This window comes from Lissotriton vulgaris, chromosome 7, assembly GCF_964263255.1.
Source record: "Lissotriton vulgaris chromosome 7, aLisVul1.2, whole genome shotgun sequence".
Classification (NCBI taxonomy): Eukaryota; Metazoa; Chordata; class Amphibia; order Caudata; family Salamandridae; genus Lissotriton; species Lissotriton vulgaris.
In genome coordinates, this window is record NC_141695.1 from 320,120,759 (window position 1) to 320,138,864 (window position 18,106).

The following is an 18,106-nucleotide window of genomic DNA, read 5'->3' on the forward strand; positions in this document are numbered from 1 at the left end:
CAAATGTAAAGAACAAATGAACGAAATGAAACAAAGATTCATCGAAAGGGGATATCCTCCAGACATCACTCAAACTGCAGCAATACGAGCTCAACAGAAATCCAGACAAGAGTTATTAGTCCGGAAAACATCCACATCCAGCAATCGCATAACATGCGTCAGTAAATTCTCTACAGTCAGCACTCAATTTAAACAAATAATCAAGAAGCATTGGCCAATGCTCACAATGGAACCAGACTTTAAAGGAATTTTTTCAGAGGAACCAATCTTTGCACATACCCGTGCAAAAAATTTAGCGGATTTTTTAAAACCACAGGAAGAGAAGCACACTGTAAAATCATTTCGGGGCACCGTCCCGTGTTATAACTGCAATACATGTAACAACATCATCAAAGGAGCAAGCATAACACATCCACAAAGGGGACACCCCATACCATTAAAAGTGAACGCAACATGTGATTCAAGCAATTTAATCTACATGATCAAATGTCCTTGTGGAGACGTTCACGTAGGACATACCGAACGAAAACTTAAAGTCCGCATAAATGAACATAAGAGCACCATCAGACTCAAATCCCAGAAAACCAGTGTGGCGGAACATTTCACACAAAAGCAACACAATGTCAGCCAATTAAGAGTATGCGTACTCGAAACACTGCCTAAATTGGATGGATCCATGAATAAAACCAAGCTGTTAAAACAGGAGAATTACTGGATTTACAACCTGGGCAGTTTGAAGCCCGGGGGACTCAACGAAAGAACAGAATTTCTTTGCTATTTATAAACATTTGAATTACCTATATTGAGCAAAACATTCTTAAAAGTATAGGTAACTGTTGAGTATATTTGCATAGTGCAAGCACAGTTGCGGCACTTTAACATAGTGGCAACGAGCACTGGCGTAGATCCCCTAAACTAGAAACACTAATAAAGCTAGGGAAACAAAACCAGTATTTAAAAAAAACGGATCAGAGCGAGCATAACAGAGCGCAGGCGCCAGGGGCGCAATACCGGAAGTAACCTCAAGCAGTCCGCAGAGGAATGGCGCGAGCAACAGAAACGCCGAGAAAGTAAGCAGACTACTAACTTAGGCGATTAAGCGCGTAAAACTTTCATTATTATAGCCATGATATTCTGCTTAGCAGTAGTTTATTTACGTATCATAACTCTCAGTACGGTGTGAGAAGATCCCGCCAGCGCGTAACGCGAGGCTTTTTTAGACACTTTGTAACGAAGCACAGCACGGACGGCAGAAAGCAACAGCCGGCAATTTTAGATACTTTGTAACAAAGCGCCGCCAGCAATTGCGAACATTGAACTAAACACCGTTCGACATAGCATACATCAAGTTAGAACGATTCCTATAACGCTAAGGAGAATTTAAATGAGTTCATACAAATAGCTCGTCTATTCAGTTATTATGAAATGCTGGTAAACCTTGAAATGTTTAGTATAAGAGATGGTATAAACCATACAAACAAATGGATTAAAACTGTGTTTTTTTAATTTTAATTTGTAGATTTACTATTTCCCTGATGAAGGCAGAATGATACTGCCGAAATGCATTGGATTTCATGTGAAATAATGGAAAACGATTTTTGCGAAAAATAATTTCATGAAAAATAAATGAAATATACAAGAATAAGGAGTAACCATTTTATTTTGAAACATTGACCCCGAATGAACTTAATACTTAAATAACAGGAAACTCAGAGCTGTGTCAGCACAAATCGGTGCCCGGAGGGACAGCTATACCGAGCCAGGTATAGCTGCTATCATAGGTTGCAAACATATCTCTCCAGACGGGGAGAGAGCTCCGGAGGCACGAAAACCACACTTACCTTTCAGTTTAAATAGCTGTGCTCTACCCTACACCTTTAGTATAGGATCTGGCAAATATTCCTTTACCTAAGGTGCAGAATCTTTATTTTGTGAGACAAGCGAGCTTTTAACATTTTAAAGTAAGCTACCCACAGTGTCTCCAAGGCTGCTCTTAAAAATGTATGTGCTTTTATGCCTTTGGGAACATTTCCTGACCATCTATTTCAGTCTAAGAGATGTGCATTGTCAAGCAACTACTCTCAACTTGTAAACAGCATATTCTTATGCAACCAAACTCTACTGATCAGCAGCCTATTCTCTCAGCCCAGCAACTGGGGACAATTAGGGATACGTATTAGCGAGTAAATTCTCACCTGAGCAAAATCCTGGACAGCTATATTCATTTCAAAGAAACACATTCCAAAACAGCCACAATCATTTCTTAAGTAGCTCATTCCTAGCAGCGACCACAGCTCTTTGGCACCGTAGTAATAAGCAACTCCTCCTAGTTCTTGAGCAGCACAATGAACCCCTATGTTATATTTTTGAACAACACATTATGGATAGTACTTACCCCTCTAAATATTTTCTTCTTTAGCTCATCCACGTCCCTCACTCTGCCTTCAGGGTCCAAGTGCTGCTCCCACTCCTTCTCGGTCACTGGCTTCTGCCGCTGCACATGAGGCCGTTCGCCCAGTTCGGCTTGCTACAACACATAACAGGAGACTGTAGTACATGGCATGTGTCAGTCAGGACCTCAAGTTGAGTCTAAGTGGCATGTAACAGTGCACTGATGGTTTAAAAGACAGGCTCCGATATAAGAAATGTGCTGCGTCTCATCCCACGTCTAACGACAGCATACCAAGGCCTGGAACCAGTCCCATACAAAAGTGCCAATACAGTCGATAAGACAAATATATACATTTCGGAATCAGGATACAACAAAGCATGCAACCAGATTCAGCACCTCCAGCTAAGTGACCATTTGTATCCCCTACGCTGTAGGAGAGAGAGGTTACGAAGTTAGGGCACTGGACTCAACAAGGTGGGATAGAAATGTCAAGCATTCCAGGAAGCACAGATCATGATTTAGGAATATTTGTAGGGATGGCCTTCACCGAGAGGTTCAAGGGCTCTCACAATGGGGTCCTAGGGGAAGGTGAAGCTCAGCTCCATCAGTCTACATATCTATTTACTGGCGTGTGTTTATAAGTATCTTATCAGAGGTATCACAACCAATGTAATTTTCCTGCTGTCTTTTTTATAGAAACAAGCACGTTGTTTTCTGAGTCACATAAGTCGCTATTATTTTTAATTGATGTTACATCAGCTAAAACTCAAACAAGCATTTACAATGCAACGGTCTCGCCTTTGCAAAAGTTAGCGCTTTTGGCATTGTAAATGACAAATGTTTTATTTATGTGTTGGTTTTGGAAACAGATAAATAAATGGCATTGTCATGAGCAGTAGAGAGTGAGTAGTAGAGAGTGAGTAGTAGAGAGAGTAGTAGAGAGAGTAGTAGTGAGTAGTAGAGAGAGTAGTAGTGAGTAGTAGAGAGTGAGTAGACAGTAGTAAGTGAGTAGTAGAGTGTGTAGTAGAGAGTAGTGAGTGTGTAGTAGAGAGTAGTGAGTGTGTAGTAGAGAGTAGTGAGTGTGTAGTAGAGAGTGTGTAGTAGAGAGTGTGTAGTAGAGAGTGTGTAGTAGAGAGTTTGTAGTAGAGAGTGAGCAGTAGAGACTAGTGAGTGTGTAGTAGAGTGGTGAGTGTGTAGTAGAGTGGTGAGTGTGTAGTAGAGTGTGTAGTAGAGTGTGTAGGCGAATGTGTAGTAGGGAGTGTAGTAGAGTGTGTAGTAGAGAGTGTGTACTAGAGAGTAGTGAGTGTGTAGTAGAGAGTGTGTAATACAGAATGTGAAGTAGAGAGATTGAAGTAGAGAGATTGAAGTAGAGAGATTGAAGTAGAGAGATTGAGGTAGAGAGATTGAATTAGAGAGATTGAGGTAGAGAGATTGAGGTAGAGAGTGTGGAGTAGAGAGTGTGGAGTAGAGAGTGGAGAGTCTGTAGTAGAGTGTAGTAGAAAGTAGTGAGTGTGTAGTAGAGTAGTAGAGAATGTGTAGTAGAGTAGTAGAGAGTAGTAGAGGGTGTGTAGTAGAGTGTGTAGTAGAGCGTGTGTGTAGCAGTGTGCGTAGTAGAGTGTAGTAGAGTGTGTAGTGTAGAGTGTGTAGTAGAGAGTGTGTAGTAGAGAGTGTGTAGTAGAGAGTGTGTAATGTAGAGTGTGTAATGTAGAGTGTGTAATGTAGAGTGTGTAATGTAGAGTGTGTAGTAGTGTGTAGTAGAGTGTGTAGTAGAGTGTGTAGTAGAGTGTGTAGTAGAGAGTGTAGTAGAGAGTGTAGTAGAGAGTGTAGTAAGTAGTGACTGTAGTAGATAGTGTGTTGTAGAGAGTGTCTAGTATAGAGTGTGTCGAAGAGAGTAGTGGCTGTAGTAGTGAGTGTGTAGTGAGTGTGTAGTAGAGTGTGTAGTAGAGTGTGTAGTAGAGTGTGTAGTAGAGAGTAGTGACTGTAGTAGAGAGTGTGTAGTAGTGTGTAGTAGAGAGTAGTGACTGTAGTAGAGTGTGAAGTACAGTGTGTAGTAGAGAGTAGTGACTGTAGTAGATAGTGTGTAGTAGAGAGTGTCTAGTATAGAGTGTGTCGAAGAGAGTAGTGGCTGTAGTAGTGAGTGTGTAGTGAGTGTGTAGTAGAGAGTAGTGACTGTAGTAGAGAGTGTGTAGTAGTGTGTAGTAGAGAGTAGTGACTGTAGTAGAGTGTGTAGTACAGTGTGTAGTAGAGAGTAGCGACTGTAGTAGAGAGTGTGTAGTAGAGTGTGTAGTAGAGAGTGTGTAGTAGAGTGTGTAGTAGAGAGTAGAGTGCGTAGCAGAGAGTAGTGACTGTAGTAGAGAGTGTGTAGTAGAGTGTGTAGTAGAGAGTGTGTAGTAGAGTGTAGTAGAGAGTAGAGTGCGTAGCAGAGAGTAGTGACTGTAGTAGAGAGTGTGTAGCAGAATGTGTAGTAGAGAGTAGTGACTGTAGTAGGGAGTGTGTAGTAGAGAGTAGTGACTGTAGTAGAGAGTGTGTAGTAGAGAGTGTGTAGTAGAGAGTGTGCAGTGATTTGAGTTTTACATCAAATTAAAAACGGGAACGGAACAAACTCATCCTATACATTATTGTGGTAGGTGCCCACGCATATAGGGTTAAATGATGCGTTAGATGCCACAGGTCCCACCAACACGCTGCCTTTATGATAGGAGAATGCCCAACATCGCGGAGATTTGCTCTCTGCTCTTCCCGGATATTTGTATTTTCAAATGTATAATGTTATCCTGCTAAACGAAGACGATGCTCAAACTATAAAAGAAGAGGGTTTCACAGATATGTTAGTCCTTCCGGGCAAACGAAATGACCCAAAGAAAGATCAAGTGACAGTTTAGAGCTCCAAGTGAGTCTTAATAAAATCAGTGTCTGGAACGCATAGCATCAAAAAACGAGCGGGGCATCAAACTGCAGTGTCATTCAATCAAAGCTTCAAGGCTTCTGAGCGCTAGCCAAGAATTATTTTTTGTGAAGCACTAATCACTGTGGAAGGTGCCCCTGCTATCCCAGATGTGAGAAGTCAGTCTGATATGAAAATAAGCAGTATTTGGAATGAATGTATTTGGCAGGGGGAAGGTGGGGCGGCGCAAGACCGTACTGACGAGTGAACAGGAGCCATTTTGTACCGAGTGATTCTGCCTGTGTGCATGTAGACAAACCAGGCAGCAGCATGAGCATGTGATTCGGTAAAATAACAAGCATTTACAATGCAATGGTTTTGCCTTTGTTAAAGTTAGAGCTATTGGCATTGCTCTTGACACTCTGAAGCTCCACTCTGCATCCGGAAGCTCCACTCTGCATCCGGAAGCTCCACTCTGCATCCGGAAGCTCCACTCTGCACTCTGAAGCTCCACTCTGAAGCTCCACTCTGCACTCTGAAGCTCCACTCTGCACTCTGAAGCTCCACTCTGAAGCTCCACTCTGCACTCTGAAGCTCCACTCTGAAGCTCCACTCTGCACTCTGAAGCTCCACTCTGAAGCTCCACTCTGAAGCTCCACTCTGAAGCTCCACTCTGAAGCTCCACTCTGAAGCTCCACTCTGAAGCTCCACTCTGAAGCTCCACTCTGCACTCTGAAGCTCCACTCTGCACTCTGAAGCTCCACTCTGAAGCTCCACTCTGAAGCTCCACTCTGAAGCTCCACTCTGAAGCTCCACTCTGAAGCTCCACTCTGAAGCTCCACTCGGAAGCTCCACTCTGAAGCTCCACTCTGCACTCTGAAGCTCCACTCTGAAGCTCTACTCTGAAGCTCCACTCTGCACTCTGAAGCTCCACTCTGAAGCTCTACTCTGAAGCTCTACTCTGCACTCTGAAGCTCCACTCTGCACTCTGAAGCTCCACTCTGAAGCTCTACTCTGAAGCTCCACTCTGCACTCTGAAGCTCCACTCTGAAGCTCCACTCGGCACTCTGAAGCTCCACTCTGAAGCTCCACTCTGAAGCTCCACTCTGAAGCTCCACTCTGAAGCTCCACTCTGAAGCTCCACTCTGAAGCTCCACTCTGCACTCTGAAGCTCTACTCTGAAGCTCCACTCTGCACTCTGAAGCTCTACTCTGAAGCTCCACTCTGCACTCTGAAGCTCCACTCTGAAGCTCTACTCTGAAGCTCCACTCTGCACTCTGAAGCTCCACTCTGAAGCTCTACTCTGAAGCTCCACTCTGCACTCTGAAGCTCCACTCTGAAGCTCCACTCTGCACTCTGAAGCTCCACTCTGAAGCTCCACTCTGCACTCTGAAGCTCCACTCTGAAGCTCCACTCTGAAGCTCCACTCTGAAGCTCCACTCGGAAGCTCCACTCTGCACTCTGAAGCTCCACTCGGAAGCTCCACTCTGAAGCTCCACTCTGAAGCTCCACTCTGAAGCTTCACTCTGCACTCTGAAGCTCCACTCTGAAGCTCCACTCTGCACTCGGAAGCTCCACTCTGAAGCTCCACTCTGCACTCTGAAGCTCCACTCTGAAGCTCCACTCTGCACTCTGAAGCTCCACTCTGAAGCTCTACTCTGAAGCTCCACTCTGCACTCTGAAGCTCCACTCTGAAGCTCTACTCTGAAGCTCCACTCTGCACTCTGAAGCTCCACTCTGCACTCTGAAGCTCCACTCTGAAGCTCTACTCTGAAGCTCCACTCTGCACTCTGAAGCTCCACTCTGAAGCTCCACTCTGAAGCTCCACTCTGAAGCTCCACTCGGAAGCTCCACTCTGCACTCTGAAGCTCCACTCGGAAGCTCCACTCTGAAGCTCCACTCTGAAGCTCCACTCTGAAGCTCCACTCTGCACTCTGAAGCTCCACTCTGAAGCTCCACTCTGCACTCGGAAGCTCCACTCTGAAGCTCCACTCTGAAGCTCCACTCTGAAGCTCCACTCTGAAGCTCCACTCTGCACTCTGAAGCTCCACTCGGAAGCTCCACTCTGAAGCTCCACTCTGCACTCTGAAGCTCCACTCGGAAGCTCCACTCTGCACTCTGAAGCTCCACTCTGAAGCTCCACTCTGCACTCTGAAGCTCCACTCTGAAGCTCCACTCTGAAGCTCCACTCGGAAGCTCCACTCGGAAGCTCCACTCGGAAGCTCCACTCGGAAGCTCCACTCTGCACTCTGAAGCTCCACTCTGCACTCGGAAGCTCCACTCGGAAGCTCCACTCTGAAGCTCCACTCTGCACTCTGAAGCTCCACTCGGAAGCTCCACTCTGAAGCTCCACTCTGCACTCTGAAGCTCCACTCGGAAGCTCCACTCTGAAGCTCCACTCTGCACTCTGAAGCTCCTCTCTGAAGCTCCACTCTGCACTCTGAAGCTCCACTCGGAAGCTCCACTCGGAAGCTCCACTCGGAAGCTCCACTCTGAAGCTCCACTCTGAAGCTCCACTCTGAAGCTCCACTCTGCACTCTGAAGCTCCACTCTGAAGCTCCACTCTGCACTCTGAAGCTCCACTCTGAAGCTCCACTCTGCACTCTGAAGCTCCACTCTGAAGCTCCACTCTGAAGCTCCACTCTGAAGCTGCACTCTGAAGCTGCACTCTGAAGCTGCACTCTGAAGCTGCACTCTGAAGCTCCACTCTGCACTCTGAAGCTCCACTCTGAAGCTCCACTCTGCACTCTGAAGCTCCACTCTGAAGCTCCACTCTGCACTCTGAAGCTCCACTCTGAAGCTCCACTCTGCACTCTGTAGCTCCACTCTGAAGCTGCACTCTGAAGCTCCACTCTGAAGCTGCACTCTGAAGCTCCACTCTGAAGCTCCACTCTGAAGCTCCACTCTGAAGCTCCACTCTGAAGCTCCACTCTGCACTCTGAAGCTCCACTCTGAAGCTGCACTCTGAAGCTGCACTCTGAAGCTGCACTCTGAAGCTGCACTCTGAAGCTCCACTCTGCACTCTGAAGCTCCACTCTGAAGCTCCACTCTGCACTCTGAAGCTCCACTCTGAAGCTCCACTCTGCACTCTGAAGCTCCACTCTGAAGCTCCACTCTGCACTCTGTAGCTCCACTCTGAAGCTCCACTCTGAAGCTGCACTCTGAAGCTCCACTCTGAAGCTGCACTCTGAAGCTGCACTCTGAAGCTCCACTCTGAAGCTCCACTCTGAAGCTCCACTCTGAAGCTCCACTCTGCACTCTGAAGCTCCACTCTGAAGCTCCACTCTGAAGCTCCACTCTGAAGCTCCACTCTGAAGCTCCACTCTGAAGCTCCACTCTGCACTCTGAAGCTCCACTCTGAAGCTCCACTCTGAAGCTCCACTCGGAAGCTCCACTCGGAAGCTCCACTCGGAAGCTCCACTCTGAAGATCCACTCGGAAGCTCCACTCTGAAGCTCCACTCTGCACTCTGAAGCTCCACTCTGAAGCTCCACTCTGAAGCTCCACTCTGAAGCTCCACTCGGAAGCTCCACTCGGAAGCTCCACTCTGAAGCTCCACTCTGAAGCTCCACTCTGAAGCTCCACTCTGAAGCTCCACTCTGAAGCTCCACTCTGCACTCTGAAGCTCCACTCTGAAGCTCCACTCTGAAGCTCCACTCTGAAGCTCCACTCTGCACTCTGAAGCTCCACTCTGAAGCTCCACTCTGAAGCTCCACTCCGAAGCTCCACTCCGAAGCTCCACTCCGAAGCTCCACTCTGAAGCTCCACTCTGAAGCTCCACTCTGAAGCTCCACTCTGAAGCTCCACTCTGAAGCTCCACTCTGAAGCTCCACTCTGCACTCTGAAGCTCCTTTCTGAAGCTCCACTCTGAAGCTCCACTCTGAAGCTCCACTCTGAAGCTCCACTCTGCACTCTGAAGCTCCACTCTGCACTCTGAAGCTCCACTCTGAAGCTCCACTCTGCACTCTGAAGCTCCACTCTGAAGCTCCACTCTGCACTCTGAAGCTCCACTCTGAAGCTCCACTCTGCACTCTGAAGCTCCACTCTGAAGCTCCACTCTGCACTCTGTAGCTCCACTCTGAAGCTGCACTCTGAAGCTGCACTCTGAAGCTCCACTCTGAAGCTCCACTCTGCACTCTGAAGCTCCACTCTGAAGCTCCACTCTGCACTCTGAAGCTCCACTCTGAAGCTCCACTCTGCACTCTGTAGCTCCACTCTGAAGCTGCACTCTGAAGCTGCACTCTGAAGCTCCACTCTGAAGCTCCACTCTGAAGCTCCACTCTGAAGCTCCACTCTGAAGCTCCACTCTGCACTCTGAAGCTCCACTCTGAAGCTCTACTCTGAAGCTCCACTCTGCACTCTGAAGCTCTACTCTGAAGCTCCACTCTGCACTCTGAAGCTCCACTCTGAAGCTCCACTCTGAAGCTCCACTCTGAAGCTCCACTCTGAAGCTCCACTCTGAAGCTCCACTCTGAAGCTCCACTCTGAAGCTCCACTCTGAAGCTCCACTCTGAAGCTCCACTCTGCACTCTGAAGCTCCACTCTGAAGCTCCACTCTGCACTCTGAAGCTCCACTCTGAAGCTCCACTCTGCACTCTGAAGCTCCACTCTGAAGCTCCACTCTGCACTCTGAAGCTCCACTCTGAAGCTCCACTCTGCACTCTGTAGCTCCACTCTGTAGCTCCACTCTGAAGCTCCACTCTGAAGCTCCACTCTGAAGCTCCACTCTGAAGCTCCACTCTGAAGCTCCACTCGGAAGCTCCACTCTGAAGCTCCACTCTGAAGCTCCACTCTGCACTCTGAAGCTCCACTCTGAAGCTCCACTCTGCACTCTGAAGCTCCACTCGGAAGCTCCACTCGGAAGCTCCACTCTGAAGCTCCACTCTGAAGCTCCACTCTGCACTCTGAAGCTCCACTCTGAAGCTCCACTCTGAAGCTCCACTCTGAAGCTCCACTCTGAAGCTCCACTCTGAAGCTCCACTCTGAAGCTCCACTCTGAAGCTCCACTCTGCACTCTGGAGCTCCACTCTGAAGCTCCACTCTGAAGCTCCACTCTGCACTCTGAAGCTCCACTCTGAAGCTCTACTCTGAAGCTCCACTCTGCACTCTGAAGCTCCACTCTGAAGCTCCACTCTGAAGCTCCACTCTGAAGCTCCACTCTGAAGCTCCACTCTGAAGCTCCACTCTGGAGCTCCACTCTGAAGCTCCACTCTGAAGCTCCACTCTGCACTCTGGAGCTCCACTCTGAAGCTCCACTCTGAAGCTCCACTCTGCACTCTGAAGCTCCACTCTGAAGCTCTACTCTGAAGCTCCACTCTGCACTCTGAAGCTCTACTCTGAAGCTCCACTCTGCACTCTGAAGCTCCACTCTGAAGCTCCACTCTGCACTCTGAAGCTCCACTCTGAAGCTCTACTCTGAAGCTCCACTCTGCACTCTGAAGCTCCACTCTGAAGCTCCACTCTGCACTCTGAAGCTCCACTCTGAAGCTCCACTCTGCACTCTGAAGCTCCACTCTGAAGCTCCACTCTGCACTCTGAAGCTCCACTCTGAAGCTCCACTCTGCACTCTGAAGCTCCTCTCTGAAGCTCCACTCTGAAGCTCCACTCTGCACTCTGAAGCTCCACTCGGAAGCTCCACTCGGAAGCTCCACTCTGCACTCTGAAGCTCCACTCGGAAGCTCCACTCGGAAGCTCCACTCGGAAGCTCCACTCGGAAGCTCCACTCTGCACTCTGAAGCTCCACTCTGAAGCTCCACTCTGAAGCTCCACTCTGAAGCTCCACTCTGAAGCTCCACTCTGAAGCTCCACTCTGAAGCTCCACTCTGAAGCTCCACTCTGCACTCTGAAGCTCCACTCTGAAGCTCCACTCTGCACTCTGAAGCTCCACTCTGAAGCTCCACTCTGCACTCTGAAGCTCCACTCTGAAGCTCCACTCTGCACTCTGAAGCTCCACTCTGAAGCTCCACTCTGCACTCTGTAGCTCCACTCTGAAGCTCCACTCTGAAGCTCCACTCTGAAGCTCCACTCTGAAGCTCCACTCTGAAGCTCCACTCTGCACTCTGAAGCTCCACTCTGAAGCTCCACTCTGCACTCTGAAGCTCCACTCTGCACTCTGAAGCTCCACTCTGAAGCTCCAATCTGAAGCTCCACTCTGAAGCTCCACTCTGAAGCTCCACTCTGCACTCTGAACGGTCAGACTCCAAAAATCGGCCCTAATCACAATAGTATTATTTCACCTGCGTGAATATAAGTCTTTGAAATTCTGGCCAGTGGTAATACACACAAGTAATATAAAATTGTTGTTCCAAAGAGCATTAAATGGAAATAAAACAAGTACCAGACCCATTGACGCCTGCACCTTAAAAGCGAAACTGACTGAAGCAAGCGCCCGGGCCACGTTGAAAAAAAAAGCCACACACATTAGATGCAGTCAAGGCGCGCTCACGAGGTCAGAAGGCACTCCACATGAACAACCACCAGACACATTGTTTCATTTCACTTTGAAAGTGCAAGTCAAAGTGAAACTGACTAAAGGAAGCGCACGGCCCATTAGATGCAGTCAAGGCGCGCTCACGAGGTCAAATCTCCAAAGGAGAAGCTCGTGACAGCCTGACTACAGCAGAAAAAGCTCGTAACAGTCTGATGTCCACAATATTCCCAGAAAAGTGGCAACATAAGTTGTCTCGCATAGACAGCAAAAGCTTCGCTTTTGCTTTCGGGCGCGCTCACGAGGTTAAATCTCCAAAGGAGAAGCTCGTGACAGCCTGACTACAGCAGAAAAAGCTCGTAACAGTCTGATGTCCACAATATTCCCAGAAAAGTGGCAACATAAGTTGTCTCGCATAGACAGCAAAAGCTTCGCTTTTGCTTTCGTCTAGGCGAGACCTAAAAACGAAAGACTGTGGATTAAAAAAACAATCAGATAGTAAGACCTCGAAAAGAGACAATCAACAGATTGGAGCACATGGCCTCAACCAGAGGTGGACAGATTATCAAAGGGGCTCAATATGTGGCAAAAAAGGATCAGTGAAACATAGATCTGTGGGGACATCAAGCAGTGCAACAATGAACATGGTCACTAAACTGTGTGAACTCAAACAGATGACGGATCACCTGACCTGAATAAGTGAAGGCTAAATGAAGGCTAAAGAGTTATTATTTCTCACAACATCAAATAGGAACAATGACTGACTGACTGACTGACTGACTGTCGGTACTTATAGAGCGCACTTATGCCGAGGCGTCTTGGCGCTGGGTACAAGATCAAGGCACACAGCTAACTCTAGCCTTGCAGGAAAAGCCTGGTCCTAATAGCTTTCCTAAAGATGGTCCGAGACGGCTGGAGTCGAAGCGAGACGGGAAGAACGTTCCCTAGCTTAGCTTCTAAGAAGGAGAAACGTTTTCCACAACAATAGTGAGAGATGGTATTTCACTTTGATACAAACAGGTTGGATCATGAGGTAATCATATCACATTGACTTTAAACATAATGTAAGACACAAAAAAGACAAAAGGTGATGGGAGGCTGCTTGTAATAAGTCTAATCACTGGCAACTGCTTGGGGGAGCAGTCCAAACCAGCATTCTTTTACTCACCATACCAACTCAGTTTGGACCAAGCCAACCCCCGTCTAATTTGGGGGTTTTAAACCAAAATTAGTGCAAACTCAATAATTGAATGTATTGTCCAATTATAATTTTTATTTCATTTTATTTCAATCCAGAGATATTTTTGCTCGGCCAACACGTGTTTCAAAACAACATGTCGATTCATCAGGGCCATAAGATATATTTGATGTACAAATGCCATTTGGACAATATGGCACAATGTTTTTTTTGATCAAATTTGTTTTTATTGAGTTCAGCCAAGCAATACAATACAGCATTTGGGCCAACATAACTTGGCACATGGTTTCCCATCTTGCATGCCGCACATACCTCATATTTTGAGCATTGGGGAAGGGTGTCACGTGTCCAAGTAAGCTCGTAGGGTGGAAACCTGAACAGACATTGCAAGCTAGAACCCCTGTATGAATGTCCCACCTTCCGTCTTCCAAACAACCCTTATGTACCAAGCGCAGATACCATTATTCCTTTCTGTAAGTTATTTATTTCGGCCTAAACCATTGATCACACACACAGAGCTATTGACTTTTCATTTAAATAGTAACATGTGACCAATAGCAATAGAAGAAAAATGTCATGCTTCCGATTGCATAACAAAAAAAATTATTTATATAACACAACATAAAAAACGTAATTCATTCAACAGCATCAATTTTCTGTGCACACAAAGATAAAGTGTCTTTGATGCTGAGCTGATTGCATGAAGCGGTACATCACACTCAAATGTGACCTTCGATCCGCCTCACGGACAAGGTCTAGCAATTCCAGTACCATTTTGGCTTGCACTTATTTTCATGATTTCAGTATAAAAGAATGCACATTATGCAACCTCCAGCTACTAAACTCAAGATTTTTAGAGGGCTGCTGTTCACTGCCCTGGTAATGATCTCATCATTATGCCCATGGGGGCCTATGTGTTTGAACCATCTGATTATCTCTGGTGAACATGCATACATAACAGATTATCACCACAGAGCATGTCTTTTCAAGTCACTTTAGACCCATATTGCATATATACAGTTCAAGGACTTCTGTTGCTCCACACTGTTGTCAAACACAATTTAAACCAAGGCAAGGGTCATTTTAGGGTAGGTATGGGGTTATGAAAGGCAAGGGTATTTTTAGAGTTTAGTAGGGGTGTGGTTTCTTGGGTGGCAAGGGTATTTTTAGGGTGGGTGTGGATTTAGGGTGGCAAGAGTATTTTTAGGGTGATATATATACACATATTTCTTACCTTATTAACCCCCAACCCCGAAAACCATACACACCCTAAAAATACCCTTGCCACCAAAAAACATTTGAGGTAAGCAAGAGGTGGGTGTATGTGGCACAAGGGCAGTTGGAAGAGGGACTGGTACAGCAAGTATTGTAGATTGAGGTGGCTGACTCGCAGGATGCAGTGGTAGCAATGTGTGGAAAGTTTCCATCATTTGCTGCAATGTAGAGTCAATCATTTTTATTATGCGGGAAGCATCTTGGTACACAGCCTAGCTGCCTACATCAACTTGCCGGCAGGGCGTACTCGCACAGCAGTGACACAGCATCTGGGCCTACACCCTGTAGGGTGACCCCGCATAGATGAATGAGCTCAAAGAGCAGCCCCGCCTGTGCTATAACCACCACTTTCGTAAAAGAACAAACAGGAAAAACAAAGACCCCCAACCCCCCTGCCCCCCTTCAACCACCCCCTTCCCACCCCGCTCCGCATCAGCTTCTGCCTACCACCTACACTCTCCAGGACCCGCCAGATCTACAAGCACCACTCAAACAGCAGTCGTAGCCCCCTTAGGCTCTAAAGGAATAAGATGCAGGATTTGTAGGTACTTCGGGCACGTCACTTCTCGTAGGTCTTTAGAAAGGAGTTGTAAGAACGGACCCCATAGCTTTGCATATTCAGAGCCCTTTCCATTCATGACCAGCGAGAGCCGTTCCATGGCTAGAATGTGCCAAAGCCTTTGAATCCAATCCAGAGGGTCGGGTAAGGCCAGGGAACTCCACTGCGCCAATAGAACCTGCCTCGCAGCCAACAAAGCTAAAACAAGCTGTCTACCCCTCAGCGAGTGCAAGGGAAAGAACGTGGGGTGGGGAAGCCCCAACAGCACATGCTCAGGCATCTGGGGGAATGTAATCTGAAATGCATCATCTAGCTCATCCAATACCATTTTCCAATATCGCCCCAACTTCGGGTAATGCCACAACAACGGTACCAGTGTCCCTGAAAGGCCACACCCCCGCCAGCAGAGGCCTGACTTCGTAACATCCCATGCCTTGACGCGCGCTGGGGTATAGTACTTTGTAGGCCGACTCGGTACCCGCAATGTTAGAAGCTGTGTGATGTACGCGATAGAAGATATGCTTCCACTCCTTTCTCGTCAAGGGACGCCCTAGCTCTGTTTCCCAGCGAACTTGCGCTTTCATACGGTGCTTCTTAGGATAGCGCAGAATCATTGCATATACCTCCGAGACGATCCTGCGGTCATCCTTCTTGCAAACTAACCATTTTTCAAACGCCGTTAAGGGCCGAGACATAGAGGCAATATTGGCCGGTTGGGTCACCCAATGAACCACCTGCGAATAGTGGAAAGCGTCAGACTCCGGCAGCTGGAAGTACTCTGTACATAACCGGGCAAATGGAACCAGGCCATCCAGGTCAAAGAGGGAGCCCACCCTCTTGAAGCCTTCCTCTCACCAGCGATGGAAGACTGGAGACGTGCATCCTGGCGGAAAGTCCAGGTTATCAACAACAGGGGTCATTGAGTAGGGGAAATTAGTCCACCCCCTGCGCTGTGCCAGTTTGTCCCATGCCTTTAGGGTGGGCAAGTAAGCGGGGAAGAATAAAGACCCAATGCTCTGTGCTTGAGCGGTAACCACAACTCCCGCCATATGTTACAACCCGGTACAAAAAAAAACAAGCTTCCGAGGACAGGTTTCTGGCATTCCAGCCGTCTTCAGCCCGGCTTGCTTGAATCCAGTGGCAAAGTGTGCAAGGGACTCACGTCTGAGAATACCCTGCCACACTTATGGTGGCCAAAAGTGGTACAAAAGGGGGTGGTGATGGACGGAGCACCCCTTTTGTACTGCTTTTGGCCGCCATAAGTGTGGCCGGGTATGCTCAGACGTGAGTCCCTTGCTCTCTTTGCCACTGGATTCAAGCAAGCCGGGCTGAAGACGGCTGGAATGCCAGAAACCGGTCCTCGGAAGCTTGTTTCCGGTCCAGGGAAGACATGGCTTGGCAGTTCGGGCTGGATTGTTCCCATGAGGCACAGGGTCAGACTGATTTGTATATAGCCATGTCTGAACTGGGGTGGCAGAGTGGGCTAAAGAACGGTGATGGATTAAACCCAGATCTTTTGACTGGGTGTGAGTGTTTGATTGATTCAGATGCTCCGTCCATCACCACCCCCTTTTGTATTGCTTTTAGCCGCCATAAGTGTGGCAGGGTATGCTCAGACGTGAGTCCCTTGTTCTCTTTGCCACTGGATTCAAGCAAGCCAGGCTAAAGACGGCTGGAATGCCAGAAACCGGTCCTCGGAAACTTGTTTCCGGTCCAGGGAAGACATGGCTTGGCAGTTCGGGCTGGACGGTTCCCATGAGGCACAGGGTCAGACTGATTTGCATATAGCCATGTCTGAACTGGGGTGGCAGAGTGGGCTAAAGAACGGTGATGGATTAAACCCAGATCTTTTGACTGGGTGTGAGTGTTTGATTGATTCAGATGCTCCGTCCATCACCACCCCCTTTTGTATTGCTTTTAGCCGCCATAAGTGTGGCAGGGTATGCTCAGACGTGAGTCCCTTGTTCTCTTTGCCACTGGATTCAAGCAAGCCAGGCTAAAGACGGCTGGAATGCCAGAAACCGGTCCTCGGAAGCTTGTTTCCGGTCCAGGGAAGACATGGCTTGGCAGTTCGGGCTGGACGGTTCCCATGAGGCACAGGGTCAGACTGATTTGCATATAGCCATGTCTGAACTGGGGTGGCAGAGTGGGCTAAAGAACGGTGATGGATTAAACCCAGATCTTTTGACTGGGTGTGAGTGTTTGATTGATTCAGATGCTCCGTCCATCATCACCCCCTTTTGTACCTTCTTTTGGCCGCCATAAGTGTGGCAGGGTATGCTCAGACGTGAGTCCCTTGCTCTCTTTGCCACTGGATTCAAGCAAGCCGGGCTGAAGATGGCTGGAATGCCAGAAACCGGTCCTCGGAAGCTGGTTTCCAGTCCAGGGAAGACATGGCTTGCCAGTTCGGGCTGGACTGTTCCCATGAGGCATAGGGTCAGACTGATTTGCATATAGCCATGTCTGAACTGGGGTGGCAGAGTGGGCTAAAGAACGTGATGGATTAAACCCAGATCTTTTGACTGGGTGTGAGTGTTTGATTGATTCAGATGCTCCGTCCATCACCACCCCCTTTTGTACTGCTTTTGGCCGCCATAAGTGTTGCAGGGTATGCTCAGACTTGAGTCCCTTGCTCTCTTTGCAACTGGATTCAAGCAAGCCGGGCTGAAGACGGCTGGAATGCCAGAAACCGGTCCTCGGAAGCTTGTTTCCGGTCCAGGGAAGACATGGCTTGGCAGTTCGGGCTGGACTGTTCCCATGAGGCACAGGGTCAGACTGATTTGCATATAGCCATGTCTGAACTGGGGTGGCAGAGTGGGCTAAAGAACGGTGATGGATTAAACCCAGATCTTTTGACTGGGTGTGAGTGTTTGATTGATTCGGATGCTCCGTCCATCACCACCCCCTTTTGTACTGCTTTTGGCCGCCATAAGTGTGGCAGGGTATGCTCAGACGTGAGTCCCTTGCTCTCTTTGCCAATGGATTCAAGCAAGCCGGGCTGAAGACGGCTGGAATGCCAGAAACCGGTCCTCGGAAGCTTGTTTCCGTTCCAGGGAAGACATGGCTTGGCAGTTCGGGCTGGACTGTTCCCATGAGGCACAGGGTCAGACTGATTTGCATATAGCCATGTCTGAACTGGGGTGGCAGAGTGGGCTAAAGAACGGTGATGGATTAAACCCAGATCTTTTGACTGGGTGTGAGTGTTTGATTGATTCAGATGCTCCGTCCATCACCACCCCCTTTTGTACTGCTTTTGGCCGCCATAAGTGTGGCAGGGTATGCTCAGACGTGAGTCCCTTGCTCTCTTTGCCACTGGATTCAAGCAAGCCGGGCTGAAGACGGCTGGAATGCCAGAAACCGGTCCTCGGAAGC

The 18,106-nt window shown here is 48.1% G+C and overlaps 1 protein-coding gene across 1 annotated transcript in view; it reads right to left on the minus strand.

Annotated features, from left to right (window-relative positions):
* The window catches only part of TBC1D17 (TBC1 domain family member 17), a 730,802-nt gene that overhangs the window by 413,143 nt on the left and 299,553 nt on the right, over positions 1 to 18,106 (minus strand). Inside the window, exon 8 of the mRNA XM_086930148.1 lies at positions 2,396 to 2,527. Within this exon, the coding sequence (XP_086786274.1) occupies positions 2,396 to 2,527 (132 nt within the window). The remainder of the gene's footprint in view (positions 1 to 2,395; positions 2,528 to 18,106) is intronic.